General features: G+C 40.2%; 1 protein-coding gene across 3 annotated transcripts in view; it reads left to right on the top strand.

Moving 5' to 3' along the window:
* Nucleotides 1-26,397, top strand: part of RBMS1 (RNA binding motif, single stranded interacting protein 1) — a 160,207-nt gene that overhangs the window by 77,924 nt on the left and 55,886 nt on the right. For all 3 annotated transcript variants that reach the window (XM_014954476.1, XM_014954475.1, XM_014954477.1), the window contains exon 2: nucleotides 14,063-14,238. In XM_014954476.1, the coding sequence (XP_014809962.1) occupies nucleotides 14,063-14,238 (176 nt within the window). The remainder of the gene's footprint in view (nucleotides 1-14,062; nucleotides 14,239-26,397) is intronic.

Genomic DNA, 26,397 nt, shown 5'->3' with positions numbered 1-26,397 from the left:
AAAGTGTGTCTTAATCCTCAGTGTTCAAACAACCTGTAGTTTAATTCAAGATTCAAGTAGATGGGATACGTAAATCTAAAAGAATGTAGGTATAATTGTTTTATGTGTGTATGCTCACACAAACACTTCTTAAGGGCAAGGAGGCAGGATGGTGATAACAAATCAGAGAAACATACATAGTTTCTCACTGCTTGTCAAGCTACATCTGCTGCTGCTAGCGTTTCCTGATCAGCTGGGGCCATCTTCAGTTGCCTGTACCATCTTAGCAGCATTCTCTGAAGCAATAGCAGCCACAGGATAAGTGTTGTTTGGTATCTGTCTGAACCATTCACTGGCCAGATGAGCTGTTCAGGAGTAACACATAGCTGCTTTTGTCATGCTGAACTGATTGTAATATGTTCTGTGGTGCCTGTGCAGGGGTAAATCTCCATGTGCTACATAAGAGAAAGTTGGGAAAACCATTTTGAGCACAACAGACCGCTCCTTTTTTCCTGAAGAGCAGAAGCTGTCTGGTGTGTGGCTGTGTCTGATGTCATACAACTGTAGAAAATGGACCTTTTGTGCATTGGTGAGGCAGCAACTCAAATACTATGTTCAGTTTTGGGTCCCTCTCTACACGAAAGACACTGAGGTGCTGGAAAATGTCTAGAGAACCAAACAAAGCTGGTGAGGGGTCTAGAAGTCCTATGAGGAGCAGCTGAGGGAACTGGGTTTGTTTATCCTGGAGAAAAGGAGTCTGAAGGGAGACCTTATTGGTCTCTACAACTACCCGAAAGGAGGCTGTAGTGATGTGTTTGTACGGTCAGTTTCTTCTCCCAAGTAACAGGCGATAGGACAAGAGGAGATGGCCTCAAGTTGCACCAGGGGAGGTTTAGATTGGATATTAGGAAAAATTTCTTCGCCGGGAGGGTTATTAAGCCTTGGAATGGGCTGCCCAGGGAAGTGGTTGAGTCACCATCCCTGGAGCTGTTTAAAAGAGGTGTAGATGCGGTGCTGAGGGACATGGTTTAGTAGTAACTTGGCAGTGTTACATTAACACCTGGACTCAATGATGTTAAAGTTCTCTTCCAACCAAAATGATTCTATGATTCTGTGTCACTTAAGGCTGAACATGCCATAATGAACATCTGGCCAAAAAGATTGGATATGATGGGCTTTAGTGTGGCTGTGTGACAGTGCAAGATCTTCTCTGAGAAATGTCCTAAGGTGACTGGTATCCACTGGCCCCAAAAATTTAGAGACAGTTGTCCTTGACACTAAGGTGAAGTCTTCCTCTACACAGCTCTTTCTCTTGCTTTAAATCACTTTGGCTGGGTATAAAGCATACTTAAATCAGCGCAGTATGTATTGCCTTCCATGAGAACACGACTAACAGGTTGTGTGTCCTGGGGTTGTTAAAGCACACGTAACCACAGTGATATAGTTGCATTACTGAAAATCATTGGTAAGTACTACTGCTGTGTCTCACACTACTGCCGTGTCACACACGGCCACAGGCAGTGCAGCCAGGCACCTACCCCGAGGGTTTGCAACCCTCCCCTCTCCAACAGGAAACCATGCAAGGGGCAAGGATTTTAAAAGCAATGAAGTACAACTTCATTTCTTTTCCAATGAGATTCAATGTTTTATTTCAGGAAGTCTCAAGAGTTACTTAGAAGACTTTGGGAGTTCCATTTGCAGTCTTGCATGTGCTGCACGTGGTCTCGTTAAAATCTAAAGAGAATGGGCATACGTGTTGCAGCGTGCAAACCAACCGGAGTTTGCTCCCTGGTACTCTGTAGGAAAGCCCTATGTTGGAAAGTTTTGCCAACATTATACGCTTGTGTCTTCTGTCAGCTCTCTACACTGTTGAAATGTATAAAACTCTTGGACTGATTTTTGGCTCGTGTAAATGAATGCAGAAGCACTGGGTGATAGTGGAACTAGGCTGATGTGCACGAGTGCAGAAGAATGACAGCTCCTTACATAATGAGTCTGATTTTTAAAGTCGCTACTGATCTCGCTCTTGTTCTAAAGATAGCTACATTGCTAATTTAATAATACATGGTCTCTTCTGTTCATTTGGGTGTTTTTGCCATGGGAGATAATCACATGTGTGGAGGTGTGGTCACCCTGCCATAAAGAATTGCAAGTTTAATATCAGATGTGTGTGTTTATTTATGTATATACATAATGCCACTTGCAGCAACTTGGTCTCAACCATGGACTCCTTGAATGTCAAAATACCATGACAAATTTGGCACAAACTCAGTTCCATTTCTGCTGAAGTTTAGTTTATAATCACTTCAATCTGTGCTGAAATGGAGGCATAAAGTACTTTTACAACTCTTTTACGTGACTGCAGTGTATAGAAGGCAGTGGGATATGAAATACTGAAGTTGTATTTAACCTGCACTGTTAGTATTTCTTGAATTAGGTATGTGCTTTCCTAGTTATATCTGAGACTTTAATACTTTATCAGCAGTGTTATCTATGTCCTTTTCCAATGTGTTGATGGTAGGGGACTGTATCTGCTGCATTTTGTCATATTGCAGAATATAAGAACCACAAAGGTTCTTCCTGAAACTTCTGGAGTAACAAAAAGACAAAAGGAACTTTCAGCCCAGCACCGATCATGGTGACCTCACTTCTATGGCAAATGCTAAAAATGACTATGGAAATACTTGCTGTGGAGTAACTAGGAAGGGCAGTGGTGCTTGGAGTATGCTTTCTGGTTGTTCCAACTCCTGGAGGAGTTGTTTATTCCCATGGAAAGTGATGTAAGATGCTACCATGCTCACTGAAGTTGGTTTAACAGTAAATTGTGATTAGGCACATAGCAAACTTCTGAGCAACAGATTTGCACCTTCTTGGTATCAGTGTTACAATAACCTTTGAATTGTACTTGTGCAGCACATCCACAGTGGCTTGTTCTCTGCTGGTACCTCTGCAGTAGATAGGCCTGGAGACACAGAAATGCATTAGACAATCAGAAGAGGAAAAACATTTGCAAACTCAGTAGGAAGGATGAAATATCTAAACTGATCTCTACTTTAGTAAAACATGCAGCTCAGAAGAACCTCTTCATGGGGTCATCCAGATTCTGTCTTGATGATGAAGTCGTACAGAACTGACTGCTTTTTCTACAGGAGTTTTATCTGACATGCCACCTTTCCTACAGGTGGAGATGCTGGCCGCAGTGAAGTGAGTGTAGTCTGTCAGAGAAAGATTAAGATTTAGGAATGTAGAAGAAAGGGCTGGAGCCAGCTGCCTGCACTGTCACATCTATGTTGTCAAAGAACGCAGCGGGAGAAGCAGGAATAGGCTGGTGTATATGGCACTGGGCTACCTATTAAATACTGGTGTAACAGAAAAATGGCCTTGCCAAAAAGAACATACATTCACTTCTTTAGAATGGAATGGAGGGATGCACAGTGACAATGCTGCCACTGTGCTGGGTGTAGTATTATACTGCCCATATGGAATCAGCAATCGTAGACAAAGGGATTTTGATAGGAATTGACTCCCTCATACATGGTCGGGCACAAGTTCTTCAATTTATTTTTTAACTTCAATAAACGGAAAATGACATAGCAGATCCCATGTCAGCCAAAAGAGCCATCTGTGGTCTAACCCTGTGACAAACAGTATAGCAGTAATTCCAATGCCACCAACAGCATGGAGTTTGCCAAAAAAGCAGATGCTTCTTTTGACATGCATCTTCAATGCGGTGCCGTTTCTATCCTATAATTGCTGTCTGTGGAGGGAGGGTGGATAGGATAGCCAGATGAGCAGAGTGATTAAATTGATTGGGGGGAAAAAACAAGAGTTTGGAAAATAATAACAAAAAATAAACAGTATAAAAATAATATTTTTAAAAAGCTGAAATAAAAAATTGCAGAATTCTCCTATGTGCTTCATGAAGCCTGTGGCACTTTTAAAGTAAGAAACAATACTTAAAAGAGCTTATCAGAAATCTTAAATCTAAGACAATGTGGAAGAACAGTAAATAACACTTCAGAAACTTTTCTGCAGAATTTTGTAATTTTTCAAAAGAAAACATTTCCTTCTCTATTATTTTAAAGAACTGAAGATTGGCCAACTGTACTTTTTTTTTTTTACTGTACTGCCAGTCTTTGTAACACAGATATTCAAGCAGTTCTGTGAATAAGCTGAGTATCTACATGTCTGTACTGTGCTATTTTTTAACATGGCACTTAGACTCATAAACAGCAGCTTTATGAGATATATAGACTTGCTGGACTAGCCACCAAAATACAATGCTGGATGGCATCCTTAATTGTGAAGAAGAGAGGATGGCCTCATGAATGTTGCATATTTACTACTTTATGAAATTAAAAATTTAATTACCTACACCCACAAAAATACACATTTTAACTTATCGTAGAAGTACTTAAAAACAGTATGTTTTTGGTCGCATTGAATATTGTCTGTGGCCCCATTTGTTGTCTCTGGAGGTAAAATTTCACAACAGGTAATGACAAAAAAGATCAACAGAATAGCAGTTGAGCTGGAAATCTGCATTCTTCTTATAGAAGAGTCTGTTCTCTGAACAGAAGTAACTGCCTTGCTTGATGCAGGAAAGTGTCGCTGCCAGAGATTACTTTTGCAGGACTCGCTTAGTGAAAGGGTTACCTGCTGTCTCTTATTTTCCTCCAAGGTAGCCCAAAAATACTGAGGATAAATACAGGTATCTCACTTTCCATACATTTAAGTCCCACCTGGTGGGGCTTCTTTTGGTATGTTACTTCTTCCTATTACAGTATAAGTGCAGTAAGAGGATGATACACATTATTTTCAGAGGTCAGTGTGCTTGTTTTCAGATTCCATCAATAAGAAAAAGTTGCCATTTTTCCTTTGCATTTTTTATTATGGGAGACATCTGCTTGTTTTAAATTTTTCTTTCAAAAAAAAAAAAGATAGGAACTTTATTATCCTAAGCAGAGCAATATTGTCTACTTTGAGGTATTAGTGCACCTTCTGATTTTCAGTCTTTTTTAGGGTAACTACACTTACTAAGCAGTGGTTAAAACTAAAAAGGCTCAGAAGCGCCATGAATTTAAGGGCTGGGGATGAAGTGATGCCTTTCAGAGTGCCTTTTGCTCTGCTTCCTCCCCTCCCATGACAGCGCACGCTGAGATGTTAATGAGTTTATGAGCTTGTGCTCCACTCCAGCCCACACCTCGCTTTCTACCACAGGGTGCCTTAGGAAGGGATCTGCTGATCTAGGCAATATTTCCTTATTTTGCTGATGAGAATATCACATGGGACAGTGTCAGAAGTCTCAGTCAAGATCTCTAGGTATTTACTGGTTCTGCCACTAAGCTGGTTGCACTGGCAGTGAAGAAAATTGGTTTGTTTTGATGTGATCAGTTTTTGATGGATCTATTCTCTCTGGTTTGGGTTTTTTTTTTGTCATTTTGTTATCTTCTAGATTCTTGTAAGCTGATTGTTCAATAATTTGTTCCAGAATATTTCCGGGAATTGAAGTTGGGCTGACTCTGAAATTCCCGGAGTCTTCCTCTTCCCCTTAAAAGAAAAAAAAATAAAAATGGCAAGACATTGATGGTTGACAGAGAAGTGCAACTATTTTCAGTACTTCTTTATGTGCCAGCTGCAGTTTGGTTGGACCTTTTTTCATGTCCTGGGAATTTGGTAAATTTCATGAGGTACATCACTTGCCTTGATACTTGCTCTTTTCTTTGATTTTTCATCTGTTCTGGGTTGACACCTGGAGAGTTTTTAAATGGTGGTAGTGAGTAGGAGTTTCCTGTTTAATGAATGCTTAAGGAAAACAGCATATATATAGAGAGAGAGAAGGGACCACAGTGACCTTCTAGTTTAGGGATCTCTGAACTTCTTACTAATGTGAGCACCAAAAGAATGATCTGTCAGCACGTGCAAATGCTGTGTTTCTGTGCTTTCCCCTTTAAACCTTGTAGCTGCTGTCTTAGGTGTTATAAGAAACCCTCTATGTGCTTATCACCATTTCATGGGCTACACTGGAAACGTGGCCCATGCCAGTATGTAGGACCTTCCTGTTGGCATATGACCCCATGTAGCCCCTCTCTCATCACACAGCCTGAGACACAAGACATAAAAAGCTTATTGACTTGTATTTGACCTAGTGTCTGGAAGTGCTGTCTTCTGAGCTGCCAGTGCTTGTGAGCTGTGTGTGATTTGCCAGCTCCCTGGTCTAGTCTTATCTACCTCATGACACGGGAGTTTCTAAGTTAATTGCCATTTCAGTTGGAGCATTGCTGTTACCAACAATATCTTGGATGTTTTCTGTTGTGGAGAACGTTGTAAGATTTTTATACCCTGCTATTAACATGTACCAATAGATGTGTAACGCAAGGGAGGGATTATTTTTCTAATTTGTATTCAGTGTCATGTGCTGGACTTGCTACCTTTCAGAGACTTGCAAAACCCATTACTATGTGAGTTAAGCTTCTCTGAAAAGAGATGTGTTTTCTTCTAATTGCATCTTGAATCCTTAGGCTGGAACAAAAACTTTAGCACAGTCTAGGGATTCAATACCATTTTCTCTCTGGATCCTGAGCAAAAGCCTTGGCTGGTTTCACTGAAGGAAAAAGGTCTGCGTATTTACTACAGTCAAGAAGGAAGTTGGCAGTGAATTCTTTTGTGTCTATTGCTCAATGAAGGGCTAACCACACAAACATGGACATGCTGCTTTTTTTATTTTTTTGCCCAGTAGATCTCAGTACTAAGCTCTCTTTCTTCAGTTACTTCAGCATCTTGACTTTGTTTTTCTATTGTTTTGATAGCCTAGCTGTTGGATTGTTGCAGCCCATTCAAATTTCAGAAACTAGAACTGAAATATTTTGCTTTAGATGAGTCTATAATTTTGTCATGGCTAGGACGTGGTACCAATGTATTGTTTCAGAGGATTGTCCAGGGAATCCAGGTATAAAACTTAAAGGGAAGAGGATGCTGTGACTCATGATGAGAAAGTAGAAGGGAGGAGGGTTGAGAGCTTCTGCAAAGGAACAGGGGCATAGCCCAGTTCAGCGCTCCCATCTCACTATAGCTTTTGTGTTGTGGAGTAGTTAGTTTCATGTATCCAGCACCTTTTATTTGTCTCTGGTCTGCGGGAGTCAATCAGCGGAGCACTTAAAAAATCCTGACGGGATGAAGTCAGTGGAGTAGGTGAGCTCCAGGGAACTTTGAAACTTTTTCATTATCACTGAGACTTTAAACGAGCTACCTGAACCAGGAGGAGCTTCCTGCATCCATCGCTTGCTTTCTTGGTGCAACCTCTCATCATCTCTGAGTGAAAGATTTTTTTTTTATTTTTTTTTTTTTTTTAGTAATAATACTAATGAGAAAAACCCTGTGCTTGAAGAAAAAAGTGGTCAGTAGCATCAGCCTGGCTTTTGTAAATAGTGGCCAGGATTATGCTCTCGCTTTTCCAAGTGTCTTCATGCAAAGGGAATGCATAGATTTGGAGATTTGTTTTATTGTTAGCAGAAGACTGCTGTTGTGGTAAGCTTTAATATGTATAATTTAAATAATATTGGTTCCATGTCCTGTAAAAATACGGGAACGTGACATTTTGTAGCAAGCTGGAATGGTTTACTTCTGTGCTTACTGTTGTTAGTAATTGTTGCTTTCTGGTGAGAACGAATTTAGTCCAGTTGTGTTACTGTGAAGAATGGTTTGTTCTCTCACCGTCCTGAGGAAAGGGAAGCAAAATAGCTGCCAGTAGGGAGACAGCTTGGGTTATAGACAGAATAGTCTAGGGATGAAAAAGTCAGTAGCATTTGGGCTTAACTAAAGTTTATGCTAGACTTTGTCGTGTTTCATTGCTGATAGAGCCACTCTCCATGAAGATGTTTTTAAAAGAAAGCTGACAAAAGCACCTACTCACTCCTGCGTTTCTGTATATGAAAGAAGGGCTTCTTAAATGGCTCAGAAAAAAAAGCATGTTGCCTGCTTTCTGCATTCTGCTGGAAAATTTTCTCATTCTTACTGTCAAGATGGTTCAAATTAGTTAAAACACAATGGACTTGAGAAGAAAGAACATATTAATTAAAAAAAAAAGTCAAAGTGAAAATAACTTTCCTTTTTTTACTTTCCTAGGTACGTGATGATATATCTATCTATGAGTTTGTTTCCTTTTATTTCTGTTTAGTATGAAGAAGACTGTCATCTGTGTTTAGAAAAATAGTTTTCATAGGACTTGGCTGTAACATATAGGCCAGAAAGAGAGCATAACCTTCTATTTTGATCTTGTAAAGCTCCTCTGAAAACTTACGTGCTAAGGAATAAAATTAAAGATGAAGGGCTTTTTTTTTTTCTTCCCTTGTTCAGTGTGATTTTTTTTTTTTTTTCTTTTTAGTTGGTGGTTTTGGTTTGGTGGGTGGTTTTTTTTGGTGGTTTTTTTTTGGTTTGGTGGTTTTTTTTGTGTACTTGATTTTTCAACCTGTGTATTGTAGTCCATCATTATCGTAATGCCAGCTGTAGTGTTTTGGCCATAGTTCTTCCATGTGAAGATATGGAAAGTTTAGAGAGCTTTTCGGGAGAAAGCCAGGGCTGGCTCTCCAGGTGCTCCTGGGCTGTGGTATTTTGTAACAGGGAGAGTCTCTGCTTGATGCCATCCTCCACCCACAGGGTCCTGCTTTTTCCCAGCACCTAGTTGTTTCTGCTCCATGTGGCTGGAGCATCAACAGCCATCCTCACTGTTTAGAAGAAGATGGAATATGCTTGGATCCTGGGTGTGTAAATAGCTCTGTGTGGTCACAAGACACAATATCCATGGTCTCAGCCTTGTGCAGTAAACCAGCCCTTGCTGGAATAGTCCTGGTGACTCTTGCAGCACCATTGTGAGACCATGTTCTTTACCTGTGCAAAGAGAAGTTTAGGTTGGTGGTTTGAAGGAGAAAAGGGGGCAGGTCTCAGCAGTTTTCCCTCCTGAGTAGATTTCCAACAGCAGTCTGGAGACCCAGCTTCTGAGGTGCTCTCTGCACTTCATACTGGTGTCATCCTGAAAATGCTTAGAAAGCAGCCGACTTGCTGAATCTTCCTATGACAAGTGCTGACAGACTGAAGAACAACAGTCGGAGAACCTACCCTAAGGCAGGGGATGCGAATACAGCAGTGGCAGATCTTTCTATTTCTACTGGTTGACTCATGTCCACTGAGAATTGGACTTGGAGAGGCCTCCAGAAATTGTTTTGCTGTAACGTTTCAGACATGATGATGGAAACCATGAAATAGAATAGTGCAGAACTCAAAATGGCATCTCCGCTCAGTTTGCAGGCCAAGACTAAGTGATCAAGGTTTAATGTTTCCTTAAGTAAAGGGAGGTGATAAAGCAACTGTTTTAATCAGTGAGCAGTTATTTCTGTTAAACATTTGAGGCTCTTCCTTCTGTTTGGGACGTGATTTTATACCAACCAACCAACCTCCTATTTCTGAAGTTGTTCACTGAGTGTGGCGGTGTCTTGCTTCACTAGATGTGGCATCTTGTATTTTCCTGAGTCCTGGCTTTCATTATACATGAAAAGCTCTGTGTTTAGTAGATTCATAAATAAATAAAAAAATCAACCCCTAATTTAATCCAGAGATTTTCCAGATTAATGTAATTTAATACTTTTTATCACTGGTGCACACATCCACAAAAATGTGTGGTAATGAAGGTGCTATTTTGAAATGCTGTTTAGTGAAATTAGGGAGGTTAGGCAAAGTCAGGCAGGGTAAGCAGGTATTTGAAGCTTTGTCACCTGAACAAAGCCAGGCAAACACCAGTGACAGGATTTTGAAACTCTGCAATGATCCAAGTAGCAGTTCAGGCTAAATCAGATAGTTAACGTATGCTGTAATTTATGGTTTGAATTTAGAGTAGAAGTGTGAGAATGCACTCTGTTGTTAAAAGTCACGGTTTTTCCCATCAGGAATTTTAGCCGAGAGAAGGAACTTGTAATTAAATGCTAGCATGTTATATAACTCCACAGACATGCTTTTATAACACAAAGTTAGAGACTTAAATGGATCGCTACCATAATATTGTGCTTTGTTTTGGGCAGCGGATATCCAAATTGTCTTGTGCTTCTTGGAGTTTCCTTGGGCTTTTGTAGTCTGAAGGCTGCGAGGCTCAGTATCTCTCAACTCCTAGGTCAAAGGAATTTCTTAGCGTTGTTCCGTTTTGTTTTGGTTGGGTGTTTTTTTTGTGTGTTTTTTTCCTGTTGACAGCAGAGATCCTTCTCCTCCTTGGCAGGCAAAATCCTGCTCTGACTCATTTCCAGTCCTTAAGCATAGAGCGGTTTATAAGAAAGACAGGAATGGTTCACATAAAGATGAGTATGTTCTCCAGTTGTTTTTCAATACTTGTGATTATTCCCGTTTGGGTTTTATATTGAGAAGAAAACACGGGTGGGCAGTTTTTCCTTGGTTTAAGAGCACTCCAGGGGGGACTGTTCTGTCACCAAGCTTTTCCTTTTCCTAACAAGTACCTGTGGTTTTCCCACTGCTCCGGTCGGGCTGTGGAGGGCTGGAGGGAAGATCCCTTGGAGATCAGGCAAGGGTGTTAGGAGCTCCTCACAGCTGGCTCCAGAATGGGATGGGGGTGATCATACGGCATATGGGATGATTATTCTGTCGCTGGCTTTTTTTGCTTAGATGTTTGTTGAAGATGACAGGAAGGAAACTGCTGTGGAGAGAGAATGATCGCTAATTATCATTGGGAGTGAAGGCTAAGGAGGAAATGGTTAACCAGTGTGAAAATTATATTTCTTGTGGACAGGAATATTCTCACAAGAAATAATGGTCTGTTAGATTTATTCCTCCTCTACTAGTGGTCAGTGTTTCAATCACTGCATCTTATATTGAAAAGAAAAAGTAATGAATGTGTTTTTAAGTACGTTACATTGTTGCAAACTGTTGCGAAGTCCATATGATAAAATCTTAAGAAGAGTTTTTGATACAAATTTGCAGCAGAGACTACAGTTTATAAACAAAACTTTTCAAAATCGATTTCAGGTGAAAGCTGTTTCTAAACAAACAACCACACACTTTGGCCAGGTCTCCGCTGCAGAACATCTTGCCAGGGGTGTGGAAAAAAAGTCCTACATCCCCGCTGGCAAAACCCCAGGCGTGGATGCAGCTGTGCCGGCAGAAGAGAACTTTTATCAGCTTAGTTTATGTTGTTTGGGGAGGTGATGCAACTACGCCAGCAGAACAGCTCTTCTCTTGGCCCACGCTGTCGGTGAGGGAGGCTCTGCCCCACCGCCCAGCCTTCTGCCGCCCCCGAGCCCGGGGAAGAAAAGCCCCTTAGAACAAAAGAGGGCCCTCTCTAAACTCATTTAGTTTTTACAAGTAGTTGTCGATGAGGAACAGAGCGGAAAGAGTGATTCAGATTTGAGAATTGAGTTTTAATGTAAAAAATGTGTTTTAAGTCGTATGGCTGTAAGATGTCACTGGCCCTTTAATGGTTGTCTGTGTGGCGCTGGTTTGCAGGGTTTGAGAGCTGCAGCGCACCCGGCATCTGTGTTTTGTAAAGCCTTTAAGGCTGGTAAAGGTATGTGGAAGCAGTGAAAAACCTTCTGTCTGTAAACTGAGGAAGACAACTGTAATCACATTTGCATTCCTGCCATATTTGTATGTGACCGCCAGCACTAGAGCATCTTCATGTTTAAATAAAAGTTTGAATTTCTCAGAATGCAGTGTTTATGTTTTACAGGAAGACAGAGTTAGGATTCCTGCTCTCTCCACAAACACACATTTTCCTCTCCTGCCTTTGCCCAGCTGGTGACAAGATTTTACAAAACTCCAGTTCTTCATACTGTAGAAAAACAAAGATTTCCAAGGAAAAACATTGTAAAAGTAAAAGCAAAACTAACCAAAGATACTGAAAATATCAGAATATACTGAAGCAATAGAGGCTTTTAGTTTCCAGTCACAGTTACCAGTGAAGATGAAGACTGGTACATGTACATGGACTTTTATGGTGGCTGTACATGCCAGCACAAAGGAAGCGTGCGTTTTGAAACCCTGAAGAGAGCAGTTGTGCATTTGATCACTGTGTGCATTTTGAGAGCTCTGCTGAAAGCTTTTTGAATAGAAGAGAAGCATCGTGCCAGACGAAGTTTGTTCAGATCATTATGAAAATGTTTTGAAACTAGTTGCTCTGTCATTCTGCATTGCTTGTAACCCTAAAAATAATTGCCTGGCGTTACTGGAAGCAGAACAGTCTGACAGCCCAACTTGCGCTGCTATAGTTAAAATCCGTCAATGTTTCCATTACAAACTTGGAGGGAGGGTTTAATCTTTTTCCCATTTTAAATCATGCCTGGAAGAAATTCTAGATCAGCACTTCAACTCCAAGTATAAATCTTTTGGAAGACATTTGATGTTTCTGAAAAATCTTTATTTAAAAGCAAACAAAAAAACGCCAACCCTACAGCAATGAAATACTGATATTCAGTTTTGAAATGTTAAATGATCAGGAATATATTTGATTCTTTTTGGTAATTTTCAGTTCAATTGGGCAAAAATGTTTCTACATATCAGTGTTGTTTTTTATAGTGAGTGTTGCAGTCTGCTGTTCCAGGCTATTATTGCTGCATAATAAACTTTGCAATATGCCGAACTGGAAGATTTCAAAACCTTCCTAGGGAAACACAAAAAAAGAAACACACAATTATCATGAAGTATCTGATATGAGGCATGCCTTTGTACTCTTCTCCCACTCACAATTTCATTCCAATTTCCCGAGGTTATCTCCAAAATAGTTTCACTTCTCTTGTGTATTAAGGCTGTAGTTTCATGGATGCTTTAAACAGAGGTAAACTGTAATCCCCTCCTCTCTGCCTACACATTCCTGTTCCCTGCCTTGTGACAGCCAAAGCTTTTGCGTAGCACAAACCCACATGCGGTGAACCAGATTAGGGAAGATAATTTTTTTGGTTCAGGCTGTGGCTACGCAACTACTTGTCCTAGTCCAAAGAAGAGGGTGGCACCGGGGCGGGAACAAGTGAGTCTGCACTGACATCTCACTTCATATTCCACTTCAGTTCCTCCCCCCTCACTGCGCCTTTCCTCTGCAGTTCACAGGGCGGTTCTTTGCTATGAACTTCCTGAGCTTTTTGCACAAAAAGGGCTGCATGCGGCCAGTTCTTTTTGTCAGTGAAAACCTTGTAGTCACAAGACTTTTACTGGCAACTTTAGTTCTCTAGTATGTTCATGAAAGTATTCTTCTTGCAACATCACAGACCTTTTCATTATGTACGGTGTCCTGCTCTATACTGTTGTTAATGCAAATGATTAAGACTGCTGTACTGCAGATTTTCTCTAGAATGTTTTTGCATTCCATTAGGGTCTGTTTTTAAGAGCAATAGGATTAGATACCTTGAGGACTACGTGCTTATCTCCTTATGAAACTTGAATTTTTTGCCTTTATACAGAATCTTTTTCTTGACACTCTTGAAATAATCTACAAATGCTGAGATCAGTAGTAGTATGAAAGTTCTGCCAAGGCACACAATTCATTTAAAATCTCGTCCTTAAGCTGTCTGTGCCCCCTCTCTATCTTAAAACCCAATAGCAGTATTGTGCGAAACACTAAAAGCCAGAAGAGATGCAAAATAGACTTCTAATTATTTTTATATTTCTGGATAGATTAAGGAAATAGCATAGTTTTCCTGTCTGCCATAATAATTCATTTATGATGTGAAACAGTCATGTAAACTTAGTTTGTACCTGCTGGAACTTAGAGGAACAGTATCTCTTACTTCATTTTCACATTGGATGCCACAATGAAGAGGGATAAAATCCTATGAGTAATATTTAGCAGAGGTTATATACAATTTGAGCCCATATCATGCGTTGAGCATACTTTGAGTGGTGGCTGGGTGTATTAGAACATGCCCAGGAATCGTGTTCCAAGTGTGGTGTGAAAGTGGGTGTATTTAAAATACCTGAGTAATTAAGTACAGATTTAACATAATGCTCCAAATGGTTAAGCAGGCTACCGTAGACTGAGCTGATGTGCATGCTGCGATTGCTATCTATAGTTTCCTCTAATGTGCTTTTTCCTTTGCAGCAGTCCATTGTACCAGCCCACCCAATGGCTCCACCTAGTCCCAGCACCACCAGCAGTAATAACAACAGTAGTAGCAGCAGCAACTCAGGATGGGATCAATTAAGTAAAACAAACCTTTACATCAGAGCACTGCCTCCAAACACCACTGATCAGGACCTGGTAAAATTATGCCAACCGTGAGTACTATGCTTAAATACAAATTATAATGTCATACTGTGAAAGCTTATAGTAGGTATACAGAATGAGTGTTTGGATTATGAGGGAAGAAAAATAGATATGTAAATAAAAATCCTTGTGCTGTAGTACAGTGGCAAGTTTCAACTTCCGTGGCAATCAGAAGGAAAAGAATGTGCTTCATGCTTTGGAGAAGTAAAGAAAGTTGAAATATAGCGGTGACCAGAAGTAACTCATTGCTTTAGAGAAAACTGTGGTCATCTGTACTGTTGCTTGATGCTGATGAAATCACAGATAAATAAAAATTAACACCTGAATGTGAAACTTGCTGTTAAGAACCTGCAACAGAGGGTGTCCTCTGTTCACTACTAAGATAATCTGTTGATACAAACTCCTCAAGTAATTTTCTTCATTGCTGTAAATTACATTGTGTATTTGAATGCTTAACCTAGTTTCAGACTAATTTATGTTGGCTGTACATTGCTACATAATTACATTTATGATCAGAAATAGTCGATCTGCATAAAAATCCTCTCTAGTGGCTGGAGTTCTGGGTAGGGTTAGCAGAAGGATTTCAGGCAGTGTTGTTAACATGAGATTTTTTTGCTTGTGTGAGTTTTTGGGTTTGTTTTTTATTTTTTACAGCACTACATGCCTTTCAGTTACTTTCAAATCTGGGTGAGATGTCAAGAGACTGTGCAATTATGTTGGTTATACACTGTTTAAAATCACTTTTTTAAAATCTTTTGCTGAATTTGAAAAATTCTTAGTATTTCTGAAATTCATACTGCCCCTTCTGGGTTATTTTGAAATCGGAAGTACTTAGCTAAATTTTCAGTTCTACCTGCAAGAAAACACTCAAATCTTGAATGAATGAAAAATCATTAAGATTTGTAGATAACACTACCGTCTGATATTCTAAAAGTAATTTTATGTTGAATTTAGCAGATAAGTAACTAGGAATACACAAAAATGTATGCCCAAGATAGCAACACAAGTTAACAAAATAGCTAGGAAAACCTGTAAGTCTTGGATCCCAGGTTTTCCGAGGTGCCTTTGGTTTTGACTATTGCAAAAAATCTAATGCCAAATTTGTAGAGAAGAATTTTTATTTGTTTCTTTTTTAACCAAAGTTTGGAGTTTCAGGATAGTAGTCACTTACCAGTCTTCTTAGTGTTATACACAATTTACTCTCAGGTCTTTAAGGAAAATTTTTTCCACTTGGTCATTTTCCCAATGGCAAATTAAATTCATGTGTTACACAATAAAGAGAAGAGATCATCAATCTATGAAAAGATTCATTGATAAATGATTTTTACAGCTTCCTCTGCGACAGTGACCCTCTTGTCACTTGAATTTTAGCTGCAAATGCATGTTTTACAGAAGTGGTTTTTTCCTTCCCATTTTTGTCTTTTGAACTGATGAAGAAATCTTGGCCTGCACACCCATGTTATGTTAGGACAGAGTTGTGAGGTTATTTTGCATTGGAGCCGCCCAGTAACTACTATTTGTGCAGTGGTTACTATAGCTCCTTAATCTCTTTCTGAAGTCGTTTTGGTTTGCACAGTCGTAGATGTCACTGATGCATGAACATCCTAGAAAAAAATATGTTCAATACTTTGCTGTAACTGGTCCTTTTCCTCTTGGATGGTCAAAGATTCCGATTTTGCTCTTGTTTCTCCTGTTTAATACAGAATTGTAGTTGGAGCAGCATGAATTTTACGAATAAAGAAAAGGCAAGAACTGTAGCCATGAAGTTATTAAATCAGTTCTGATGTGAATTTATAGACTTGGAAGGCTGTGGTGTTTCTTCCTGTGAGATATTTCTCTCCGAAATGTCTTACTTAAGAGGAAAGGAGGCCCTGTCTCAAAATTATCCATTTCTGCGGAGGAACCAAGTGAGATGTCCAGAAACTTTAGCCTTGGGACATCTTTCAAAAATCTGGGTAATCAATTAAGAGCCTTAGTCTTCTCTGTCAACATAGCCCCTTAGCAACTAACTTGATGCTGCAGTAAGATAGAAATGACAACACTCTCTCCTTGTTCACAGAAGCTCAGTAATCCACTTTTATAGACCATGGAAAGTTTCAGATGCGAAATGTTTCCTTCCCACAAATCTGCCTGAACTTGTAGGACATAGAGGTCAAGATATTCTTGGAAGTGCACCTGCTATGTTCATTGTTTAAGCTGAGACAATACAAAATAAATGGAGAATAAAATTTTAGACACATAGAAGTCAATGAAGAAACTGATGTTTACTCCAGATCTCTGAAATATTTTTCTAGTATTTATTAGGCTCTTTCCAAATGCCTAAGATTTTACTCAGAGGCTTTTGAGTAAATTTAGCTCCTTTTCCCCATGCAGAGTGGAGCTTGCCATCCTAAGAGGGTGTCCACTGGAGTCCTTGATGCTAAGAATGGATGGAAATCCTGCTTTGCATATTGCAGAAATGGTCTTGCTAGCTGGCAATAAGCAATTTTCAGTGGATGTACAGAAAAAAGTCCCTGGCTTTTGTTTTATATCTTTTGGCTGTTGTCAGACAAGACAGAAAAACACCTGTGGGTTGAGGAAATAATGGTTGAAAAGTGTCATTGTCACTACAAATGCCAAAAACATCCCATCTGCACATGTTTTCCCTCTGATCATCATGGACTTGTGTCATATACTGTACTGAAAAGTTATTTTCAGTGATGGTAATTGTAGAGAAATATTGCTTTCCATATAATCCCTCAGAATATAATCCTCAGAATGGAAGAATCTACAGAGTTCTTGTGTGTAGGTCTAGTTATACAGTGACTTTTATTTACTTTAGTCAGTATGTTTGCTTTAGTTCTTGCTTGCAACAGCTAGTGGTGCTAATTCTGGCCATGTTTTTATTTTGATTAATTATTTTTGGTGAATCACTAGAGAAGCCCCTTATCAAATTATAGAAGTGTTGGGCTTGCTTTCCTGTTGTAGCACAGCTGTGCAGTATTTATGAACACAGTTAGCAAATGTTCACTGGCTTTGTGGAAAAGTACTTTCCTGGCAGGAGCACAATTTGCCAATATGTGTCTCTACAAATCTGCTCTTCACCTTCATCTCCTTGGTTCTTTCTAGTGCTCTATTAGGTGAAGCTTTCTCCTCTTTTCCAAGATGAAAAGAGCATTACAATTTTGTTGTGAAGGCTTACCTGGGAGTACAGGTATTTTGAGACAGTATTACTGGCTTTTGTGCGGGAAATGAAGCTGCCACGTTTCTGAATAGTTCATTCAAACTCAAGCCTGCTACTCCAGTTCTGCTTTGGGAAAGCAAATTTCTTCATATCAGTTGTGCCAGAGGCAGAAGTGTGGGGAAGAATAAGGTAGGTATTATGCTTATTGCAGGGATGTCATAACAACCAATGCAGAACCAGAGTCTCAACTGTCAGGGCGGAGGAACATCACGTGAGTCAGTCCTGGCCATAAGAGCTTTCCATCCAGTATGTAAGGGTAGGCAAAGTAATTGATGCAATGGCCCAGAGATATTATCTTTGATGTGGGAGGCTAGACAGGAGAAATCAGCTAAATAGAAGGACAAAAGCAGAGGAAAGGAAAAATTAGAGTAAGGAGCCGATGAGCAGGGTTTGGGGAAGCCTTCAGGAAGGCGCCCGACCTCAGCGCTGGCTGTGAGACTGGGACTGATTCCTGCAGCCATCCTCTCTGCCTGACTCCTCTGTGCGGTTTCCTTTCCCAAACCACGCAGGGCCATTGCATGCCCTCTGCTGTACTGACCAGACCCTGGTTGTGCAGGGTTGCTGGAGCGATGCTAGCCTCAGCTAGCACTCCCTTCCCCCAGTGTGGCTATCAATACTTACTTGGTGTGCCTCCTTCAGCTGTTGTGTTGGGTTTTTGCTTATAAATACGTTATTTATATAGTGTTTAATCATACTTTCTTATCCAGTGACTGTTACACAGTCATTTCTTGTAGCTGATTTAATATCTGGATCTGAAGATGCAAGATTAAATCCATTCCAGTTATGCACTGAAATTGTTGAGACTGCTTATGTGATTAGAGACTTAGGCGACTGTGTCTTAATAGATTCAGCCAGGAGTTTGTAACTTGCTTTGACACGTTCTCTAGGTGCTTTCCAGACTTTTCACTAAGAGCTGTGCTTCACTGTGAATGACCTTTATGCCCAAGCCACACAGTTCCAAAGCCCTGTGCTTTCCACCGTCTTGCTTATGATTTACTTACTAGCCTGCAGCATGGCATCTGTGTAACGCTGAATTTCTTCTGAGACCTCCTTTTGTGCCATTTCCATCATTAAGTGAGGAAGATGCAGTAAGACCCTTCAGCCTCTCGACAATCCTTAGTCCCAGGGTGAGATTTCAAGCTTGGAGGCTTAACCCAGGTTTCCCCTGTTCAGTTCAGCATAAATCATCAAACCAGCCCACCCTTTGGTGTGCTCCCTTCCAGGCCTTTTTCTTGTACAATGTCGCTTGTATCAAGCTGTTTGTAGTCTATATGATTTTTTTTAAAGAAAAATTTTAGCTCTGGACAGTTTCACTTAAGGCTTCTACCTTAAATTATTGCTCTATGGTTGTAGTGCAGGTTTTTAATGGGATTACAATTAGGAAAGCAGCTGGTTTAAGGCAACAAAATTAGTGATATAATTACCACAACAGACCGTTGTTCTGCACCAAGATGGTTGGAACACAAAACCAGAACCTTGTAGTTGCTGCCTTTGCTTATGTGTGTTGAGAAGTCATGTTTCTTCTTGAGAGTATTTTAAGGATTCCTTCCTAAATATTTAGCATCATGAACACAAGCATAGCTAAAGCTAATGGCAGGCTAAGGGTGGTTTTGAAACATTTGAGACAGGTGTGCTATACAGCTTTGTTTCCACAGCATGGGAACTGTTTTTTTTGTAGTTGCATGCTCTAATGTTTCCCTGTTTTGGGGCAAGAGAGCCTAAAAGTTGTTTCAATTCCCTCATCTTAATAAAACACACATTTTTTTATTAGGTCATGTGACAACCGTTAGCATATTAATGTTTCCACATTGTTTGCTTGTCGTGTAATTGTGACGTCTCCCGTGCTGCCATTTCCCATCTCCTTCAAATCCACTCAGGACTGAGAACTGGCGAACTGGAGCTCAAACATTTACTGGAGCAGGGAGCTGTCGTCACTGCGGTCAGTTAAGAGCAAGACATCTGCTAATTTTACTCAGCATATCTCATTAGAAAAAGGACATGGCTGGACTTTAGGAAACAGTCCAATTGTCTTTCGCATTTACCTCTTTTGGCAGAATGGTCTGGGCAAGTGACTGCTGCTCAGTTCAGTATAAGGAAATGTCTGTAGCAAATGAGTACAACCCCTTTAGACAGATGATGTGGATGAGGGAAAGCAGAATGGAAGATTTCAAAGCTAACTTTTCCAATTTTTTAAAAGTATTTTCTCTTCATTCCTTTCTCCTTTATTCTCCATTTTTCTTTCGTTTCTCTTTCATGGTTTGTCAGCTGCAGTGAAGTATTGCATTCATAATTATGTGGAATATGATTTCATGTCATATAATTAAGTGTGATACATCAGTGTCTCTGAAACAGTTCCCTTTGAGATCAGTATTAATACTGATTATACTGGAGCAGGAGCCTATCTGTTATTCTTACTTTTTTTTTTAGCGTGGAAAGAAGTCCTCTGCAAATTAGTTCTTTTAGATGTTTATGTATGCATTTTTTAACGTCGCATTATTGCGTATATCTCTGAATAAATAATACCAGGTTTACAGAATGTTGTTTGGTTGCAGGAGGAGGTAGATTCTTTAGGAACTGAGCAGTATGTGATTTGTAATGTTTAGCTTTATGTTGTATGGTACCAGCTTCATCTTTTTCTTTATCTCTTCTTCAAGGACGGTGGCATGGTTTGGGTTTTGTATAATCTGCAGTAGAATTCCCTTAACTGTACATTTCATATGCTCTTCAGAGCAAATGTAACACCAAGAATGGTGAAGGTATGTTCTCTAGACGTAATAACTGATTGTGCCAGTGCTGTGTTGCCTGTGCAGGCACACGTTGGTGTGAAACACAGTGCAAATGCTGCGGAGAAACACCCGCAGTAACCTTGGGACCGGGATTTAGATAATCTCACTTGTGTTCTGCCCAGGCGATGCACCCAGTTTCTCAGTTAGGCAAACAGCCAGAGGAGGGGTTGCATGCCAGTATGGTATGTAAACTGGCTCTGCTGGCTCCTGTGCTGCTGCAATATGCTGGGTAGATACAGAGGTCTTAGCTGAGTACTGCATCCAGCTCTGGGGCCCCCAACTTAAAAAGGACATGGCCATGTTGGAGCGAGTCTAGGGGAGGGACACGAAGATGATCCTAGAGCTGGAGCCATTCTCTCCTATGAGAATTGTTCAGCCTGGAGAAGGCCCTGGGGAAACCTTATAGCAGCCTTCTGGTACCTAAAGAGGGCTACCAGAGAGATGAGGAGGGCCTCTTTGTCAGTGAGTGTAGTGATAGGACGAGGGGTAACAGTTTTAAACTGAAAGAAGGTAGATGTAGTTTGGCCTTATAGCAGCCTTCTGGTACCTAAAGAGGGCTACCAGAGAGATGAGGAGGGCCTCTTTGTCAGTGAGTGTAGTGATAGGACGAGGGGTAACAGTTTTAAACTGAAAGAAGGTAGATGTAGTTTGGCTATTAGGAAGAAATTCTTTACTGTGAAGGTGGTGAGGCACTGGAACGTGTTGCCCAGAGAATCTGTGGATGCCCCATCCCTGGATGTGTTCAAGGCCAGGTTGGATGGGACTTTGAGCAACTTGGTCTAGTGGAGGTGTCCCTGCCCATGGCAGGGGGGTTGGAACTCAATGATCTTTAAGGTCCCTTCCAACCCAAACCATTCCATGATTCTATTATGATCTTTTAAGAGGTTGCAATCAAAAGCAAGTATCGTATTTCTACAGCTGAGATGAAATAGTACTCAGTTTGTATGTCCATTTCGCCAGATGCGCTGGAGAGATGGAGGCCTGACGTGGGGGCTTTTTGTTCAGGCCTGACTTCCGCAGTCAGTGGCGAGGCATTTGTGTGGTGTGCCGGGGGAATTGCGATTGGCCTGGATATGTGATATTTGGTTTAAATAGTAATTTCCTTTGTATTTTAGCAACTGCTTTCAGCAGTCATGTTCTGAAGTGTCTAGCCTGGCATGATGTGAAGGAAGACTCTCTATCTTCCCTTCAATATTTGCACTTTAATTAGACAGAAATAAAATTCAGACAGCTTTATATTCATGATCAAATGAAATCCATGCTGAAATCCTCTCTGAGGAGTTCTGGGTATTTTTTTTGTACAATAATGCCTTCTTGTAGAAAGTCATTAGGGAGCTGTATGTATTTTTTGGGAAATAGTAATTGAGAAAAAAGTAAAAAAAAGTTGCCTTCTCCAGTCCTATCCTCTCGATGCAGACAGTCTCTTGAGAAGCCTTGAATTTAAAACAAATACAGTTTTAATTTTCTCTTTCCATTTTGTGATTAAGCAAAGACTGAAGTTTTTCGAACTCGGTATTTTATTTAGCCGAACAGTAATCAGCCGTTCCCCTCAGCGCACCCACTTAAAAAACAAACACTCTGCATCCAAATGCACCGAGGAGCTGTGTGTCTGCTCTGTGGTCGCAGATGCAGGGACCCAGCGATTGCACAAGCTCCATCTCCCCCAGGAGATGAGAGTTTTTGTTGCAGTGTGGGGCCAGAGGAGAGGTGATCCCATGGAATTTCCTTTAGGAAGTGGGGGCGAGGGAGGAGAGGAGAGTGGAAGGAATGTTTCAGCCGCAGCTGCTTGTAAAAGAAGCACTAGGAAAACAGATTGGTAAAAGTTAACCGCCATCGAAGATCTCCCGTTGGAAAACAAAAAGCAGATTTGGCAATGTGGGGCCTGTAAAATCTGTGTGTTTGCAAGTCTGCAGGTATTTGTTGTAGGGAGATAGAATCCTTGTTCCCTGTCCCCGAACCACAGGAAAAAAATGTCCCGTGGCAGCTGGTGGAATGCTTTTGATCAGGGTCCCCTCCCGAGCTTCCCCATGGCAGGGGCCCTTCTCAGATGGGAGGTGATAGCACCACAGTTATTCATCAGAATAACCAGTAGTTCAAGAACATTTTGAAGGGGATTGTTTAATTTTGGTGGACTACTGAATATGTTAATGACTACTAATCAAGCTCTATAGTGGTTTTCATGATGTAGATGCCAAAACCTGCCCCTTCTGTTAGGGACTGCTTAGGGAGGCGTCTCAGTCAGAAACCATTTCAGAATTGAATCAGCTTAGAGCCTAAGTTGATTTCTGCCCCAGCATGCTTACATTAAACTTGCCCATTTTCTCAGGATACCATTCAGTGTAGAAAGCAGAATTGGTATTTGCAAACAGATTCTTTTATCTAATGTCTAATATCTCATGTGGTTTCACATAACTCATAGAAATCTCGTGAAGTCTTGACTTTGTTTGCTAAAGGTTAGTTCTGCTTAGCTCTGATTTCTGTAATGTTAACTCCTTGAAATGAAAAAATGAGCCGTCTGATGTTGACACATTATAAGACCAGGTTTTTTTTTTTTGTAACCTTTCAATCTTTTCCCCCCCCCACATTGTTGCCAAGCTGCAGTTAGGGTTGAGAAAGTAAAACCGTCCCTATCATATGCAACCCAGATAATAAGCATCAATAGCAAATATAAATTCAGATCCTACTCCTCACATGAAACTTGTAATCGAGGAAAAAAAGGGAGAAAAATCAGTGCTTATCCTTTCCCACAACTTCTACCATAAAATTCTACCCTGTTCTGACAGTCAAAACGTTTCAGTTGTCTCAGATCAGTCTGAGCTATGCCTTACTGAAGATTCAGACAAACCCTGTAGAAAATTAAATTTCTAAAGGGCTGATGGGAGAAGAATTAACGTTTGGTCATTTAAACATCTAATCTTTGCAGAAGGATGTGCAATACTTGGAAAACAGTCAAATTTTAATTTGAATGTTGATAATATGATACATGGACATAGAGCAAAAAACACCAATGAAGAACCCCCCAAAAAAGAAGACTTTGATTCGGGATCTGTTTCGACACTGTTACTAGTACAAATATTCTGCTTGAAATAACCCGTGTGAGTTGAGTTAATCATTAACAGAATCAATTTTGGTCGAAGAAATATGTTCTGATTTCTACTCCTAGCCTGCCCCTTCCATTTCCATTTCTTCTGTTACTTAGTTTAATCTCTTTATTTTCCCAAAAGAGAAAAAAATTGTAATTTGTTGCTTTACTGCCACAAAGGAAATCCCCCAAGATAAACATTGTATTTTATTCAACGAATTTTTTGAGTATTAATAATTACATTTCGTTTATTGATCATTTTTGCCCTCTTAATTGAAGTATATTAACCCAAAATGTGTGTCCTTCTTAAATGTTTGGGTTTTTCCCTATTCTGTGCAGCTATGTGGTTGTACATAGTAGCTTTCAAAAGACAGAGTATGGATCAGAATTTTTGCCTAGGAGAACACTGTTGACTTAACGCCTTACATGTTATCAGTATTTCAAACCCTAGTGCTGCTTTTTGGCTTAGACATAGTCACTAACAAGCTTTCACAAGTCTATCAAAAATCAGCAATTATTGTAGGGCATCAATAAGGACTTTAATGTCTGTGTGAATGCAGTCGCGAATAAGTGTTACATTAATAGAAGATCTAAAACCAGGAGTTAAAAAACAAAGCTTCATACAGGGTAATACAAATAGCAGAGAAATCTCAGATCTTTTATTTGCAAAACCTAAATGTCAGAAATAAAATTATCTAAACACTGGAAAAAGAGCCAAGCTACTAATTTCTGCTTTCAAGAACTCTGCTGATAGAGTAACTGAAGAGATTTGGACCGTGGAGACTTGCAGAGTTTTCTAGTTCAGTACATACTTTTATTTAGCATATATGTAAAATGGGCAAGGAGCTGGTGTGTTCACCCAACAGAAACCTGGTGTAGAACGGAAATGCCCCTAAGACAATGGCAAGGTTGACTCCAGTTTGTTTGCAGTGTGCTCGCTGGAAAGCAGGGAGCACCTGCAGAAGCCCACAGCGCCTAGTGCCAGCGTGAAGGTTTAAAACCACTTAGCACTCCATGGCATGGACGTGGGATTTGTTTGATAGCGAAGGCTGAGCTTTTAAGCTACATAATTGCACAGTGCCAGATAAATTCCACGGTCTCTGGTTCTTTCTTTTGGTGGTTGTTTTTTTTCTTCTGCTTTTCGACCTGTAGCTGTGCCCTACCCCGAGGTGGAAATCTCCCCCCACCCGTGTTAAGTCTGAATGCCTTGGCTGCAATCTGGAGAAGCTGTTTGGCAGAGAAGACAGATTTTTCCCTTCAAAGCCTGAGGGTGTCAGCGTGGTGGGGTATCCAGTGGAGCTGATGTAGCAGTGTGCATTTCCTTCCCCCCATCGCTGTTTGTAGTACTGTGATCTGAAAAGGAGTGTTTGTAAATCATCTGCTGCCTGTTTGTTTTTTTTTTTTCCTCCAGCTATCCTGTATTCAACCCCCTACATTTCCCACACTTGAAGCTACTTGTTTTTGTTGTGTGGCGGGCCTTGTCTTAAGTTTATTGTTAAGGCTTTTCTATCTGTTGCCAAGAGTCTATTTGCTATATTTTGAAGATCTTAAATACTGAGAGGGAAAGTGTTGCTCCATGTTCCTTTTTCTCAGTGGCAGCTTACAGGGCTCCTCTGTTGCAGGGCAGAGGTACAGTGCTAGGAGTGAAAGACCATTAGCCAGAACTGCTGTTGAAAATCCATCATCATACCAAGGCCTCAGCATGAATGTACTCTTTATTATGTAAATGAGGATCAATTCTTTTTGAACATCTTCCAAATATTCAGAGCTATGACATTATAAAAATATACAATAATCTGTCCCAGTCTTCCATTCTTCCCAAGTGAATTGAATGTTACTTTGTTTCATGAGAAATTCTGAAGTTTTTTCCACCCATTTTATTAATTGCTTATTCAGTTAAATATTTATTAATTCTCTTTGAAGTCTATGACACTTACTCTGAAATATGCAGTTTCGCAAATGTCCTTAAGTATTTGAAAAGAGTGGCTCTCCCGGGAAGAGGGGAGAGCCCTGACTGTCACTAACTGTTTCCCATCTAACACATCAACTGAGATTGAGGTGGTAGTCTAAGAAGACCAGCCTCACTGTTTTGGGTAACTGGACTGGGTAGAGTTGACAAAGTGCAAAAAGTAGGTGTGCTGCAGTAGATCACAGAAAGGCCCGAGTTGTTAAGGTGTTCTTGGGTAGATAGCTAAGGTAAGAAAAGTTTTTGAGTCTGATTCCTTTTTGAGGAACAGGAAGTAATTTTTTTTTCCTTTTAAGTTTCCAATTATCCAATAAATTGCACTTTTTGAAGAAAAGACCTGAAGCAGACCCTGTGTTGGTCTAAATCAGAGTGGAACTTGGGACTTCTGCTTCATTTCTGGTGACTCATTTGGTCTTCTCTATCAAAGATGTTGCCCTTTTAATTGTTACTTAAAATTCATCGATTAAGTAACACTGTCTATATTCTCAAGATGGAGCCCTTTGCCTGAACTCACTTGGGTCCAAACCCCTCACTTAATCAGAGGAGAGTGGGGATTTGGACTCCTCCATGCTTGTAGCTGAAAGATGAGGAGCAGCAGGACTTTCAAAAGTAGCTGGTTACTGACCAAGCATCCTAGTGATGTTTATATAGTGGATATAGGTTTTGGGAACATAGTTAGTTTCTTTGTCTCATGGGATTAAAAAGATTAGATCATTTAATTAGAAACAGAGCAGAATACATCTAAATATATGGCTGTAAAGTCAGATACTCAATTCTTTCTAGTTGGCTTGCCATGTACTTCACAATATACTAATAGAAACCCTCCTGAAAAAGGGACCCACTGCTCTTTATATCATCACAACAAAACTAGTTAGATTTTTGCCATGAAAAAAGGGAAATTAGTTTCTATTTCTCTGTTTAGAAGTTCCTGGGATAGGAGACATTTTAGTGCTTTTAGGGCATTTTAACTTTGCTTTTTTTTTTTGTGGTAGTTACTGTGTCTTTTTTTGCCCTTTCCTTAAGGGGAGGGAAGGAAGCTTGAAGTGCAGAGGAAAGAGTAAATTTTCGTAATTCCATATTGTAGCCAGGAAGGAGTATTTCTGAGGGCAGTGT

This window comes from Calidris pugnax, unplaced genomic scaffold (genome assembly GCF_001431845.1).
Source record: "Calidris pugnax isolate Ruff unplaced genomic scaffold, ASM143184v1 scaffold103, whole genome shotgun sequence".
NCBI classification, from domain to species: Eukaryota; Metazoa; Chordata; class Aves; order Charadriiformes; family Scolopacidae; genus Calidris; species Calidris pugnax.
Note: the sequence above shows the minus strand (reverse complement) of the source record. Positions and strands in the feature narration are given on the sequence as shown.